At 37.6% G+C, this 16,283-nt stretch overlaps 1 protein-coding gene and 1 pseudogene across 2 annotated transcripts in view; both read left to right on the top strand.

Annotated features, from left to right (window-relative positions):
• The window catches only part of RNF128 (ring finger protein 128), a 109,406-nt gene that overhangs the window by 73,204 nt on the left and 19,919 nt on the right, over nucleotides 1–16,283 (top strand). For both annotated transcript variants that reach the window (XM_027607520.1, XM_027607521.1), the window contains exons 2-3: nucleotides 143–390; nucleotides 15,374–15,445. In XM_027607520.1, coding sequence (XP_027463321.1) covers nucleotides 143–390; nucleotides 15,374–15,445 — 320 coding nt within the window. The remainder of the gene's footprint in view (nucleotides 1–142; nucleotides 391–15,373; nucleotides 15,446–16,283) is intronic.
• On the top strand, nucleotides 1,839–1,968 carry LOC113931711 (annotated as a pseudogene).

Raw genomic sequence — 16,283 nt, 5'->3', positions numbered from 1 at the left:
TAGGTGCCCAATAAACGTTAATTGAATGAATGAGTATCCTCCCATTGTCTCACTGGGAATACTGTAAAATCACTTTAGCAATTGGATTTTTATACTCAGAATGCTTTACCAAAACTAAAACTGAATTTCTTTTCTTTTACAGGTGCAGGAGACATTGTTGCAATCATGATTGGCAATCTGAAAGGCACAAAAATTCTACAATCTATTCAAAGAGGCATACAAGTAACAATGGTCATCGAAGTAGGGAAAAAACATGGCCCGTGGGTGAATCACTATTCAATTTTCTTCGTTTCTGTGTCCTTTTTTATTATTACGGCAGCAACTGTGGGCTATTTTATCTTTTATTCTGCTCGAAGATTACGGAATGCAAGAGCTCAAAGCAGGAAACAGGTTTGCAGTGGTTCTTTCTTCCAATCTAAAAACACTTTTTTAAAGAAGATTTTATTTTTAAGTAATCTCCACACCCAGCGTGGGTCTCAAACTCACAACCCCAAGATCAAGAGTCACATGCTCCACTGACTGAGCCAGCCAGGAGCCCCCAAAATACTCTTTTAATTGTAGTTTCAGAGTCATGCATTTTAATATATTTCACTTGCTAGACAGTGGTCCATGCATGTTTTATGAAAACTGGTAGTTTTTAACGCATACCAGCTTCCATCCTCTCAAAAGTTTTATTTTCTGTAATTTGTCTATGGCCTTAATCCTGCTTGATTAAGTCTTCTGACACCTCATTAGGGAGCACAGCCAGCATTTAATTATATATGAGTGTAAACGCATATGTTCTTTTAATTTTTTTCTAAATTATCAAAGCATTTCATGCTCTATATAGAAAATTTAGAAATCAGAAAGTACAAAGAAAAAACCTTCACCCAAACCCCATATAACAAAAAACTGCAGTCACCACCGAAAGGTAACCACTGTTATTTTACATGTATGTGTGTGTCTGTGCATGTGTGTATTTGCATGTGGGATCAGGGCTGGGAAGAGAGACTAAGCTGCATATCATGAGAAGGCGGGTTTAAAGATCTGATGGTGCATGATATATTGCTAGGCTCCAGTCACATATTCATAATTTCTATCATATCATATTTTAACAACTGATGTATAAATAGGTACAAAGTATAGAATTAGTAGAGCGAAAACACAGAAGCATCACTGAACCAGGGAATTACCTGTGGTTGTGTGCCATTGATCCTAGCACTTTTAAACTGTCCCTCATCTCCTTGATATCCTTACTTCTCTCCTTCCCCACCTTCACTTCCATGGTCACTTCCACGAATACATCTTCAGTTCCTTTGGTCCTTCTCTCTCTTTGTTACACTTGCTGTCAAAATCCAACCCTGGTTAAATCCTACTTCCTCCCTACTCTGTGCCTGCACTTTGAAGTAGCAGAAAAAACACTGACCTCAGTACAGACTAATCTCACTTTAAATTTATGACCACAAACTTGGAGTGAGCCCTTAATGCTGCCAACAATCATACTACGTTTTCTTAGCCACCCCCCTGCTTTCACAAGTAACTAATCATACATGTTCCTTTCTCCTTAAACCTGCAGCACCTCCTCCAACTTTACTCTCTGCTTGTAGTTTGGATCTTATCCCACTGAGGAAATTGAAATGATCCAAAGAGTACTTCTCCTTGCTTCCACCACAGCTATTCATCTGTGTGTATCTGTGTCTGTATCCTATGTCCTCTGCCCTGTCTTCTGTCACTGTGAACACACAAACATGCTATTATTGCTTCCCTTTTCAAAAGAACTTCTCTTGATCCCAGGCCAGAAATCTTGGAGTTATCCTTTATTTCTCTTTTACCTCTCACTTCCCATATAACTTCCATCAAGCTTTGTGCAGTGGCAGTATTGTAGCCAATGAGGTTTATCCGAGGCGCGACTATTGCTAATTGAAAACTTTTCCCATATAACTTCCATCAGCAAATCCTGTTGGTTCTACCTTCATTAAATATCCAGAATCCACTTACTTCTTACCACTTCCATTGCTTCCACCCTGGTCCCAGCCATCATCATTTCTTAGCTCCTCCGCCTCTCAGGTATTCTCAACACAGTACTGTGCGGTGCTATTTCTCCAGAATGCTCAGTAGGGATTTAATGCATTCAGCTGATCATATAGTAAGGGCAGGAATACATTTTTATATGTACTGAGAAGTTCCTCCCAAGGCAATGAAATTCTGGCCACTTATGTACCCTCTTTCCAAGAAGGAAAGGTGAACCCAATTTATTTGGGAGTGGGGGAGCAGTGAAGATTTCTATATTGAGGTTAATTGAATTTAGGAACAGACTAGAAATTGAAATCTTATTATAAAACCTTCATAAAGATTAGACACCAGTATATGGTAATGAATGATGATTATCTCAATGTTTAAAGTTAATTAACTTCTGTACCTCTCCTGAGAGAAGCAGCTTATCACATTGGTGGCAGGTTCAGCCTGTTACTAGCTGTGGTCAAAAGGATGTTTAAAATTCTTATGCCAAGCCATTCAATAGTTTCACAGTGTGTTAATATTTGACATTTATATATTGTGCTGTTTTTATCTCTGAGGTTGGAGAGAAATTGGTATCCAGTATGACTATTAAAGGTTATGGATACAATGACAAGAGTGTTTGGTTTGTATATGTTCATGGTGGGGTATGTATTTCTGAATTCTAAGTGCTATAATCTGTTAACATGGCATTAAACGCTATCAGAAAGTAATACAGTTTATAAAGAACTGACTGGTGTCACATAACTTCCATTGAATATTTAACTCTGGTCTCATCATTCATTTAAGTAATTTTCATAGTTTATTATATATTTTATGAAAATTAAGTTGTGTAAAGAATAGCATTACATGGTGCCTGGGTGGCTCAGTCAGCTAAGTGTATGACTCTTGATTTTGGCTCAGGTCATGATTTCAGGGTCATGGGATCACGCTCCCAGCGCCAGCCTCCGTGCTCAGCGCAGAGTCGGCTTAAGATTCTCTCCTTCTCCCCCTACCTCTCCCCCTCCCCCCTACTCATGTGCGTGCATGCTCATGCGCCCTCTCTCCCTTTCAAATAAATAAATAAAATCTTAAAAAAAAAAGAATAGCATTAAAACTTCTCACCTCTTAGAGAAGGCTTTGGAAAGGGCTTCTTTCACTACTTAGTGGGCTATTTCTGTGTATCCTTTGGTGACTAAAGGATTAGATATATGACTGGTAATCCCTTTTGCTTATTAATATTTGAAGGTGTCACAATGTAATTTACCTGTTGTTCAGTTTTCCTGACTTCCTATTTTTATTTTTATTTTTTTAAAGATTTTTATTTATTTATCTGACAGAGAGAGACACAGCGAGAGAGGGAACACAAGCAGGGGGAGTGGGAGAGGGAGAAGCAGGCTTCCCACCAAGCAGGGAGTCCGACGCGGGGCTCGATCCCAGGACCCTGGGATCATGACCCGAGCCGAAGGCAGACACGTAATGACTGAGCCACCCAGGCGCCTCCTGACTTCCTATTTATTTTTAAAAGGTAGAGCTTGATATACATGATGGTTATAACTATCACTAAATACTTAACCGCATTATTCCCATTTTACAGGTAGAAATGGTAATGAAACTGAGTTATGGAAACTTGCCTTCATTAGAATATGAGGAATTCATTAGAGTATTCAGGAATGTCTTCCCTCTGAACTATTATAATGCATAGTATATAATGTCAGGCAAACTGATGAATACATAATCATAAATTTTGATGACCAAGAGCCCAAATATAATGGTCAGCACATAATGGCCACATGCCTGAGATGTCATAGTACGATGTGTGAGAATACACATCATCCCTGTTTCTGTGCATAGAAAGCTTTTAAACAACTGAAAAGTATCAATGGGCTGTGAATGAAAATAACATATCAGGCATTACATGGTGGATTTGTGTCCACACTGGGAACAACCCTAACCTGAGACCAGGAAGATTATGGAAAACCTTATGGTGTGCTCAAACTAATGAATTTGGGAGTGACCACTATAACTTGATTCTGGCATGGGACACCCAGAATTTTGGTGTGTGGTGCATGTAGCCTAACTGTACTTAAGCAGTTAATACTCAGTGGCAACAAGGCATGTGTTGGATTAAACATTGGCTTAGTGAAATAAAAGAGGGCTCTAGGTGAAATAGAAGCTGGCCTAGGTATAATGGAAGAAGCTGAATTAACTTTTGAAGAGTGACTTTCAGAAGAAAATCTTTGAAATTAGGCATTGGAAGGAATCATCTGCCAGGAGGGGAAAAATGGGAATCCACTTGGAAAGAGGGTAAAGCCTTGATAATATGGTCATACAGACCCAGTACATAATGCTAGAGAGTGCTAACACTCAACACTGGGAAAGAGCATGTTTCTAACACAACAGGGTCTGTTAACTATTTTACTACAAATGGAGGCCCAAGGACCCACGTAGTAATGGCCTCCCATTTTTAGCTATGGAAGCTCAGGGAGAACATCTTTGAGACACATGCAGATCCCCAACCTTGTGGAAATTTTTTGAGTGAAATTGTAACTTACATTGCTGATCTCTAACTTACCTTGACCAAAGGGATGGACCAAAATAAGACGAGCTAGTAGGAATAATATTGAATGATACCCATGTATTCTTCATGGGAGGGAGATGGCCTTTCCTGCACAATAGTCAACGAGAACATATAACTATATAATAGTGTGATTTGAGCCAAGTGATTTGTTTTTTCCTCAGCTAACATGGAACCTAGAAATGACAGAGTCATCCTCACTGGTGATAACACTTGTCCATAATAATATCTAGTATGTGGGCAAAGAACAATTCTTCTAGGAAGGTTTAATAAACACTTCTGTGGTACTTCCTGATTTATTTTGTAACCAAACCAAACTGTATCCTAACCATATTGTAATATGGTGTAATACTAGTATTGTTGGCAAAATTCAACTATCTTATATAAATAAATCACGTGATAGTCAAATGTATTGGGAAACCGAACTAAAACCTCCAAAGAATATGATACCAATGGAGAGTGATTGGCCTGAGGAAGAATTAGATTTAGTTCCATTACCATATTAAATGGCTCTATACAGTTTTATCACAAAGTTCAAGTAGTCATAGAACAAGGAAGTAAACAGGTAATTAAACTGGTACATCAATATAAAGATGTTTGCAATGGTCTTACAGATTAAAAGAAGCCCATTTATGCCCTTCATTGGCTTCTGCAAGTATTAGGTATGCTTATGTTGTTCTTACTGCACCTTACATATAAATGCTGTACTAACTGCAGAAGTCCAAATAACTATGACTATTTTGTTGTTAAAAAGACCTTGATCAAGAGATAGGGGGTGGGGGGCACCAGGGTGGCTCAGTTGGTTAAGGGTCGGACTCTTAATCTCAGCTCAGGTCTTGATCTCAGGGGTCATGAGTTCAAGCCCCATGTTGGGCTCCACACTGGGCGTGGAACCTACTTAAAAAAAAGACTAAAAAGAAAAAGAGAGATAGGGGATGGATTGTGATGAAAGGCAGCACAGTAGATCTAGTTGCTTACTCCTTACCAGTCTCCAAGGGAATGATGACTGGCCTTTGGGAATGTGGCCCTCAAAGTGTTTTTTATGTTAGTTATTGATGATTTTGTTATACACACCTGGAGCAATGGACCATGTTGTACCAGCTTGTCATGCTTGCTTGGCACTACAGTCAAGATTGATGATATGCACCTATTTTCATTGTTGGGGTCCTGAGTTTCAGGCAGTATGGCCAGTTGCTAGCAGGATTATCTAGTGACCAGCCACCCATCTGAGCCTCAGACCCTGAGACTCAAATTGGTTCCCTGGGCAAAGATATGCCACACATGTCTTTGTAGTTTGCTGCCAGAAAGATAGCACTCCTTTGTGGTTTCACATGAGGAAAACTAAGATACGTTAATATCTTAAAATTTGTCCTTGAACTTAAAGCATGACTAAAAATATCTGAAATAGTTCTGGTTACTTTAGGTTTTCTTCACTAGTACATGAAATTAACTGGAAGACTTATCAGGTGTCTGCATATCTACCACTGTCAATATACACATATGTGTCTTCATACGTATGTATCTGTTCCTGCTCAAATTTGAGACTTATTGAAGCCTTTTGCAAAATGATTATTTTGGCTCTTAGATAAGAAGAGTGGATTAAATAAATTATTCTCTTAGTAGGACCTAGTTTTATAGTCTTTCTCTGACTCTCACTGAACAAAAGGAAGCTCTTAAAATGGGTCTCAAGATTTTTGTATATTTACTTACTCTAATCTTATATTTACATCACTAATTCTAAAGGTTTTGATTGTCTTTTTTGAAAAATGCAATAATCTGAGTCATAACTTACCTACTGGGTCAGATTCCCTCTTCCCTCACTGCTCTTCCTTATAGTGCATTTCCTCACACTGTTCACAGTGATCACCTTCGGGCAAGTAGTCTGTACTCTTATTTATCCCCATCTCCATAGTTCCATAGACTTATGGGAAACTGTTTTATAGCCTGTACCTCTTCTTTCCTTGAGGAATCCTTCATTAAAATATGCATAGGTTTTTATTGGAAAAAAAAAGATTTCTTTCATTTCTCATATGTCTGAACAGCCACATGACTCAGACATTGATTTTGTTCACAGGAATAGATCTGAGGGAAAGAATCCTGTTACCATAAATCTTGATTCTGTTCTATAAATTCTGAGTCAAACTTTTATGAAAATTTTCATTTTAAAAGAAGTGATGACTTAAAGCAAGAAAATCTGGTTTGCTTATATCCACCCTCCTTTCTTGCTTTTGCATACCCTGCTCCCCATCAAGTAATTAGGTTTGACTACATGCCTAGTGTTATTCATGTGGGTTTCAGTTATGCTAAAAGCTGAATGCCTTGGGACCAAAAACCAGGCTGACAGATCACCAGCCTGGAACATTTATTTTACTTAGTTAGATGTAAATACACAAATAAACTAAGAATATCTTTGAGTTTATAATTTAAAAATTGAACATTGTAATATAGGATAAGAATTGGCTTGACTTTTCATTTTCAGCCCAAATAAAGTCTCACTCAGAACTAAGAAAACTATATAGCCGAGATTTCTTGAGTGACTAGAATGATCACAGCTTTTGAATAGAGTAATGACATTAAGCTTCTGTTAAGAAAATTGGCCGACCACCAAGCTTTTTGGAATTAGTCTTCAAGTCTGTTGCCAAATATTCTTACACCAGGTATCTCTGGATTGGAGAGGAGGCAGGGAGAGTCTGTTGGTATAAAATACTTGCTTAAAAGAGTTCCCCCAAATCACAGTAAGTAGCGAATTTAGGAAGGATTTGAAGATTGGATAATAGCTGACTTTGAGGTTTTTGTTTTTTTTTTTTCTTATTTCTTTCATTTATCTTCTTCACAAGGAATGTGAAGCCTTTTAAAGGCTTCTTTGCTATTACACAATGGAGGCAGTGTACTATAGTGGAGAGATCATGGGCTTTAAAGCCAGATAGAACCTGGACTTGAATTGAATCACAGCTCTGCAACTAACCAGCTGCCTGGACTTTAGTCAAGCTTCTGAACCTTTTCTTGTCTATAAACCTTGGATATTAAAATACCTATTCCATAAGGTTGTTAATGATTAAACAAGATGACACATGTAAAAAAAGCTTAGAGTTGAACCTGACCACAGTGGGGGACAATACCTGTTCCCCAAGCCTTTCTTTCCCCAGTTTTTGTAGAATAGAGGCTTTTAATGAGTACAGCTGTGACTTGGATACAAAAATCATGAAAATCTGTTTTGATTTCTAAGTTCAGAAGCTATTCTTTGAGCAATTACTAGGCTCTATGGGAAATTAAAAAAAATGTTTAAGGCCCAGTCCTCCAGCTACTTGCAATCTAGTAGGAGAGAAAGACACAGGAATAGTACAATTACAGAATATGGTAAGAGGTAGAGGGGCACCTGGGTAGCTCAGTCAGTTAAGCGGCTGCCTTTGGCTGGGGTCATGATCCCAGGGTCCTGGAATCTAGCCCGCATTGGCTCCCTGCTCAGCAGGGAGTCTGCTTATCCATCTCTCTCTCTCTCTCTCTCTCTCTCTCTCTCTCTCTCTCTCTCTCTCTCTCTCTCTCCCTCCCCCCCCCCCCCTCCCCCCCTGCCCCTCCCCCCACTTGTGCACACTCTCTCTCTCAAATAAATACTTTTACAAAAAGAGGTAGAAACAATGTGCTATTGGAATTTATAAGGTAGGAGGGAATTCTGAAATGGTGGAAAGGCACCGAAAAAGTGTCCAGTGTAATTTGTGGAACAAACTAGATATATGCTTGAAGTTCTGTTTTTAAGGAATAAAATACAAATTAGTTTGCTTTGGGACACATTTTCTTTAAATGTAGAGGCATATTTGGGCACCCAGAAGTTTGATTTAAGTAATATATCCAAACATATGTATTTAATATAAACTGCTTAATCTTAATGTTCTCATATTTCAGTTTTCAGAGGAATGAATGCATCTGGGAAACTCTTGCTATCAGTGTGACAGTGAACTGTTTTGAGTACTAATGGCAGTTTTGTGAGTGATCTTCATTTAAGCTCTAAAAACACAGTTTGTGCTTCTTACTAAAATCATGTGTCTCACATCCATATTTAAAGAAAATGGTTTTCCTTTTCTTTATAAAATTCAGTAGGAGTTATTGGAATTACCTGAATTTCCTTTTAAAGAGCTTTTTTTAATTCCAAAGCTGCTTTGTTAAACATTGGTTTATACTATGATACAAGTCTTTTAGAGATCCTTCAAAATCAAGTCCCTTGCCTAGGATCTTCTGGCATCTTGGATTTTGCCGTGTTTTTATATCCTCCTTGCTTTTTTTTTTTTCTTTAGCATTGGTCTTAATGTGAGTTCCATTCTCATAAGCGTAGACTTGCACATTACATTTTGAGCTTGCCTTTGAGCCCGTCCCTCAAATTTGCATTAGTCTTGCATATAATTAAACAAAGTTATATATTTCACAGTCATTCCTAATAAATTAATAAGCACTAGCACTGGAGACTCAGGCATTTATATTGTGTTGAATTGAATATTTTGGAATGAGAAATCAGACTACATAGACTCAAGTAAATACACTAGAGATGTATCACCTCCTTGTGAGTACAATTCCCCAATTATGTCACAGAGCTTGTTTAAATCAGAAGTGCTCTAAAGACAAAGTGCACAATGATTGTCAAAGACTTACCATCAGCCACATTTTTTTCTTTTCCTGCTTTTCTTCTTGGCGCCTTTTTTTTTAAACCATTTGCAGTTTTCACATCTAGGTTTCTAAATAGCTCATGATCTATGTGAAAAGAAAATACTGATGTATGGAAGTCTAGGCCAGGGCCAGGACCCTTAGGTATACTGGTTGTTCGCTATAAGGACTGGCCACAATTTCACAGATCATAGAATCCAGGAGTTGGAAAAACTTCAAAAGGTAGCCGAATTACAGATGTATTGTAATGGAATCTTGTAATATGAAGAGCAGAGTCCCAGTAACAGCTCTGTCATTTCGAGGCTGTGTGCCCTTTTGGATGAGTTATTTAACTTATCCAAACCTCCATTGGCTCATCTCTAAAATGGGAATATTATCTCCTTCAGGGGGTTGTTAGGATTAAATGAGGTAATAGACATCAAAAATAATTTTAAATGATAAAATACATAAATATAAAGAAGTAGTACTAGTTTCCTGCTGCAAGCCACAGTAAAAAAAAAAAAAAAAGAAAGAAAAGATGCTACCTTGATATTAGGGGAAGGAACACTTAACTCTAGGCTTTAGTGGGACTGACACCAACTCTGTGAGTTTGATTTTACGTCTTCCACTGTAGGCATCAGTTTTCTTATCCGTCAGATTAGATGAATTCTAAGAGTTCTTCCAGCTCTAAAGTTCCTAAGTGTACTTCCTTTCATTGTCCCTCTATTATTTACTTATGATGCAAGTAACAGAACTGAAAACATGTGAGCATAAAGTACCATCATTGAATTGCCCTTTTCTTAAGATTTTATTTGAGAGAGAGAGAGCGAGCACAGAGGGAGAGTAAGAGGGGGAAGCAGATTCCCTGCTGAGTGGAGAGCCCGACGTGATGCTGGGCTTGATCCCAGGATCGTGAGGTCATGACCCGAGCTGAAGGCAGACGCTTAACCAACTGAGCCACCCAGGTGCCCCTGAATTGCCCTTTTGAGTTAACTCACAATTAAGTCCCAAAGTGGGAGTGAAAGTGTCTCAATTAGCATCCTTCCTTCGAAGGACTAGCTAGGCCTTCCTATTAACTTTCTGTTAAGCTATTTCTGCTCGTCAGGTAACAATCTAAGAAGTTTCTGCTATTCCTGAGACAGCAAACAAATAGTTTGGCTAGTAATCTCCTTGGCATTAAGCCAGATACTTTTCACAAAATGACATATAGGAGGCAGGTTTGGGCATTAAGGAATTTCCTCATATACCTATACTCATGGATTATTCCCTTCCAAAGTGTATTTGCTACAGATGTGTATAACCATGTTATAAGAACCTGTTATGGTTATTGATGAATAGTAGTTTATATGTTCATTTAATAAACATTTTATTGAGTGTCTGCGATATGCCAGATGTGATGCTAGATACTTTATATTATCTCTAATTTTCACATATTCTTCATGTCAGTTGGGGGTTTTCCTGCTGGGGATGGAGGTACATAGTCACAGTGACTGCTGGTTCTGAGTGCCTACTGTTTGCTGAATTTCTACTAAGTTCATTTTACACTACAAAAGAGGAGATTTGCTAATCTTGCCATGCTGCACATGCTGTGTCTCTATGCCAAACAGCATCCGCCCAAGTGTGAAAGCTGGCCTTTTCTTCAATTTACACATATATTCACTTGAGACATTTGTGTGGGTGATAGATATTAACTGAAAGGGAAGGAAGGATTTATTTGCAGCATTACAAATAATTTTAAATCAACACTAAGTATCTCACACCACCTGGGATTTTTTTTCCATTTGGCCACTTCACCCCACAAAGAGGGACAGTCTTTCACTGATTCTTTCTCACCTTGACCTTACCTCTTAGATTTCCTCCTAAACCCCAGATTCACTTCTTGTACTATTGAGGTAAAATTGATATATAACATTAGATTTTAGGTGCACAACATAATATGATATCTGTATGCACTATAAAATGATCACTACCAAAAGTCCAGTTACCATCCATCACCATTCATTTGACCCCCTGTACCCATTTTGTCCAACCTCTTCCCCTCTGGTAACCATCTAAGATGATGATATGATTTTTTTCCTTCATTTTATTAATGTGGTGTATCAGGTTGATTGATTTGCAGATGCCAAACCATCCTTGTATCCCTGAAATAAGTCCTACTTGATTGTGCTTAATTATCCTTTTAATGTTTTGTTGAATTCAGTTTGTTGAATTTTGTTGAGGATTTTTACAGCTGTGTTCCTCAAAGATATTGGCCTGTAATTTTCTTCCTTTTTTTGCCTTTTTTTTAAAGATTTTATTTATTTATTTGACAGAGAAACACAGTGAGAGAGGGAACCCAAGCAGGGGCAGAGGGAGAGGGAGAAGCAGGCTTCCCGCGGAGCAGGGAGCCCGATGTGGGGCTCGATCCCAGGACCCTGGGATCATGACCTGAGCCGAAGGCAGACACTTAACAACTGAGCCACCCAGGTGCCCCAGGCCTGTAATTTTCTATGTGGTGTTCTTGTCTGGTTTTGGTACCAGGGTAATGCTAGCCTTGTAAAATGAGTTTGGAAATGTTCCTTCCTCTTCAATTTTTGGAAGAGTTTGAGAAGCATAGGTATTAAATATCCTTTGGATGTTTGGTCGAGTTCACCAGTGAAACCATTTGGCCCTAGGCTTTTGTTTGTTGGGAAGTTTTTCATTACTGATTTAATCTCCTTACTAGAAATCAGTCTATTTAGATTTTCTATTTCTTCATAATCAGACTTGGAAGGTTGTGTGTTACTTGCAATTTATCCATTTCTTCTGGGTTGTCCAACTTGTTGGCATATAATTGTAGTAATTTCTTAAGATCCTTGTATTTCTGTGGTATCAGTTATAAATTCTCTTTCATTTCTGATTTTATTTACTTGAACCCTCTCTCTTTTTTTCTTGTTTAGCATAGGAAAGGTTTATCAATTTTGTTTATCTTTTCAGACAACCAGCTCTTAGTTTTATTGATCTACTGTCTTTTTAGTCTTTGTTTCACTTATTTCCACTGTGATCTTTATTATTTCCCTTAAGGTGTAAAGTTCCATTTGTTTGAGATTTTTCTTGTTTCTTGAGGTAGGCCTATATTACTATGAATTTCCCTTGTAGAGGTGCTTTTATTGCATCACATAGGTTTTTGGTATGATGTATTTCTGTTTTCATTTGTCTCTAGATATTTTTTTTTATTTCTTCTTTGATTTTTTTCAGTGACTCACTGGTTGTTTAGTAGCATGTTTCATTTCTACATTTTTGTGTCTTTTTTCCACTTTTCTTTAATTGATTTCTAGTTTTCTACCAGCATGGTTGGAAAAGATACTTGATGTGATTTCAGTCTTCTTGAATTTGAGACTTGTTTTGTGCCATAACATGTGGTCTATCCTGGAGACTGTTTCATATGCACTTGAGAAGAATGTGTATTCCACTGCGTTTGAATGGAATGTTCTATATATACCCATCAAGCCCTGATCTGATGTGTTGTTTAAGGCTGATGTTTCCTTACTGGTTTTCTGTCTGGATGATCTATCCAATGATGTAAATGGGGTGTTAAAGTCCCCTACCATTATTGTATTGCTGTCAATTTCTCCCTGTAGGTTGGTTAATATTTGCTTTCTATATGCTGGTGCATAAAGTTGGGTCTTTTTTTTTAATCCATTTACCCACTCCGTGCCTTTTGATTGGAGAATCTAGTCCATTTACATTTAAAGTAATTATTGATAGGCTTGTACTTACTGCCATTTTGTTACTTGTTTTCTGGCTTTTTTGGTAGTTTCTTCTCTTCCTTCCTCTCTTTCTCTTCCCTTGTGGTTTAATGGCTTTCTTTAGTGTTAAACATTCAGATTTCTTTCTTATTTTGTGTATTTACTAAGGTTTTTGCCTTGTGGTTACCATGATGTTTACATATAACATAATGGGTATATAATGATTGGTTTTAAGTTGGTAGGAACTTAAATTTGAGCACATTCCAAAACTTTTTAGTTCCCCCGCATTTTATATCTTTGATGTCACATTTTATATCTTTTGTTTTATGCAACCCTTAAATAATTACTATAGTCTTAGTTAAATTTACTAATAATGGCTGTTGATCTTATACTTGCTTTGTAAGTGATTAATCCACTATCTTTACTATATATTTACCTTTTCCAGTGAAATTTTTACTTCTGTAAAAATCTTCTTGTTATTTGATTAGTGTTACATCTTTTTAGCTTAACGAAGTCCCTTTAACATTTTCTGTAAGTCTGAATTAATGGTCATGAACTTGTTCAGTTTTTAGTTATCTGGAAACCTCTTAATCTCCCCTTCAATTCTGAATGATAACATTGCTGGGTAGAGAATTCTTGTATGGATTTTTTTTTTTTTTTTTTTTTTTACCTCCAGCACTTAAATATGTCATACCACTCCCTTCTCGCCTGAAAGTTTCTGGTGAAAAATCTGCTGGTAGACTTATGGGCTTTCCTCTATAAGTAGCAATTTATATTCCTCTTGGTGCTTTTAAAATTCTCTCTTTATCTTTAACTTTTACCATTTTTAATTATAGTGTTTCTTGGTGTGGATCTCTTTGGGTTCCTCTTAGTTGAAATTCTTTGGGGTTTCTGGACCTTGTTCTTTCATTTGGAACATATTCCTCTCATTTTGCCTGATGTTCTATGCTTATTTCTGTGTATTAGGCAAATCAGCTACCTCTCCCAGCCTTGAAGGAGCGGCCTTGTGTAAGAGATGTCCCATAGAGCTCCAAAGTGCTATACCCCTGGCCACCTGCACCAGGCCCTCAAGGGATGACCTCTGTGTGAGCTGTGCATTACTGCCTGCTTTGGTGGGGCCACAGCTCTGGCATGGGGATGGGTGGAGCCCTCAGTGGGGTGTACTCTCTAGCACCAACAGGCTAGAGGAAGAGTTCCCAATTGTCACTGCCAGGACCAGCATCAGCAAGTTAGAATGAGTTATCAAAAATGGCACTTACTAGTGTCTCCATCCCCCAGTAGAGTCCCAACACGTTTCTGGCTCTCTGGTGGACACTTCAAACTGGTGTTTTTATACTGGGTCTGGTGGTGATTGAATCTGTGCATGAGCCTTTTGAGAGGGGATTCTCTGTTCCCTATACGTCTGGAACTAATCCCAGTTGGTTTTCAAAGCCAGGCATTTTGGGGGTTTGTCTCACCTATGCAAGATGTAGGGGCTGGGGTTTCTAATGTGAAGCACAGACCCCTTGCTTCTTAGGGAAAAGTTCCATATTTGTGAGATCCCTCTCAATTGTGGATCACTGTATCTGGGGTGGTTTGTTTTGTTTGTTTGGTTTTGGTGAGACTATATCTCTGCCTCTCTCACCCATTTTGATGCTGATCCTTTGTTATGGAGGTTCCATTCTATTTATCCGGTTTTTAGCTCTTTTTCAGAGGAAATTATTACATATGTTAATTTGTTGTGTCTGTGGGAGGATCAGGATCAGGATCTTCCTATGCCACCATCTTGAATCCCTCAACTTCACTTCTGATCAGTTATGCATATTTTAGTCCTTATTCCTAAAATGAGCCTTGGGCTTGCTGTTTCATATCTGGACTGATATACGTATATGTTCAGTGAAACAAGAAAGGCTTATTACTTTCAGAATCCACCCTCCTTATAATGAGGCAGTAGTGGTTATAAACAGCAATTTTCCCCCAATGCAAAATAACACTGTATGGATTGGTATTATCCTCATTTTAATAGGTGAGTTAACAAGCTCAGCAATTTAATTACCTGTCCAGGATTATTCATTTAGTAAGTGACAAACAGAGATTTTGAATCTAGGTCCATTTAAATCCAAATCCTGTGCACTTTCTACCAAACAAGACACGATTCAAAAGAGAAATTGGGAAAAGATGCATTTTAAGATACTCAAAGGCTGAAAATAGGAAAATTGCTTTGAAAATTCATAGCATCTGAATCCATTTGGAATAGTAGATTTGTCATTGTAGCCCAAAGGTGCTATTTAAGAACGTTGGGAAACATAAGTGAATAGTTTAGTAATTTGAAAATTCTGCCTGATAGCAGATAAATAGGACATTTATTATGGTTAATTAAATTATATCTTTTTAAAAATACACTTATACATTGACTTGTACCTGATATTTATTAATCCTCTCTACCATTTTAATCTTATTCCTTTTAAAATAGTTTTTCTAATACCTGCTATTTCTATTACAGAGACAATTAAAGGCAGATGCTAAAAAAGCTATTGGAAGGCTTCAACTACGTACACTGAAACAAGGAGACAAGGTGCATATTTGACTTTTAAATGCTGTTTGTTTTATTTTTTTTTTATTTTTTTTTAATTTTTTTATTGAAACAAGGAGACAAGGTGCATATTTGACTTTTAAATGCTGTTTGTTTTAAAGCAATGCTACCAAGTTAACGTTAAAACTAAATGTTATTCCAGAGTATGCTTTTCAGTGGAATTTATCAATCTTACTGACTTTTTTAATCTGTATGATGCTGGAGGTAGCCTGAATAATGGCCATTGGGGCCATAGATATCTAGGTTTTAATCCCTGGAACCTGTAAATATTACCTTACATGGCAGAAAGGACTTTGCAGATGAAAGTTAAGGATCTTGAGATGGGGAGATTAGCCTGGATTATCCAGGTGGGTCCTAAATATAATCACATTTGATTGTTGTTATAAGAAGGAGGAAAAGGGAGATTTGACTGCAGTGCAATAGAATATTTAGCAAGGGAAGTAAGAGGTTATAGTGATGCAAGAAAGGGGCCATGAGCCAAAGAATACAGACAGCCTCTAGAAGCTAGATAAAGGCAAGGAAATGGATTCTCCCCTGAAGCTTCCAGAAGGAACATAGCACTGCCAACACATTGACTTTTAGACTTCTGATTTCTAGAACAAGAGAATAAGTCTGTGTTATTTTAAGCCACTAAGTTATGGTCATTTTTATAGCAAAACCAGGAAACTAATACAATGCCTTAGTGCAACTTTACTTGAACATCCTTTTTTAGATTTAGGACAGTTAAGAACTACCTTTGGTGTGTAAAACATGTATCAAAAAATAGCTATAGAACATACTGAATTAAAAATTACCATTTATAATAGCACCAGAACCATTT

This window comes from Zalophus californianus, chromosome X (assembly GCF_009762305.2).
Source record: "Zalophus californianus isolate mZalCal1 chromosome X, mZalCal1.pri.v2, whole genome shotgun sequence".
Taxonomy (NCBI): domain Eukaryota; kingdom Metazoa; phylum Chordata; class Mammalia; order Carnivora; family Otariidae; genus Zalophus; species Zalophus californianus.
The sequence above is the reverse complement of the archived record's forward strand: the minus strand, read 5'-3'. Positions and strand labels throughout refer to the sequence as shown.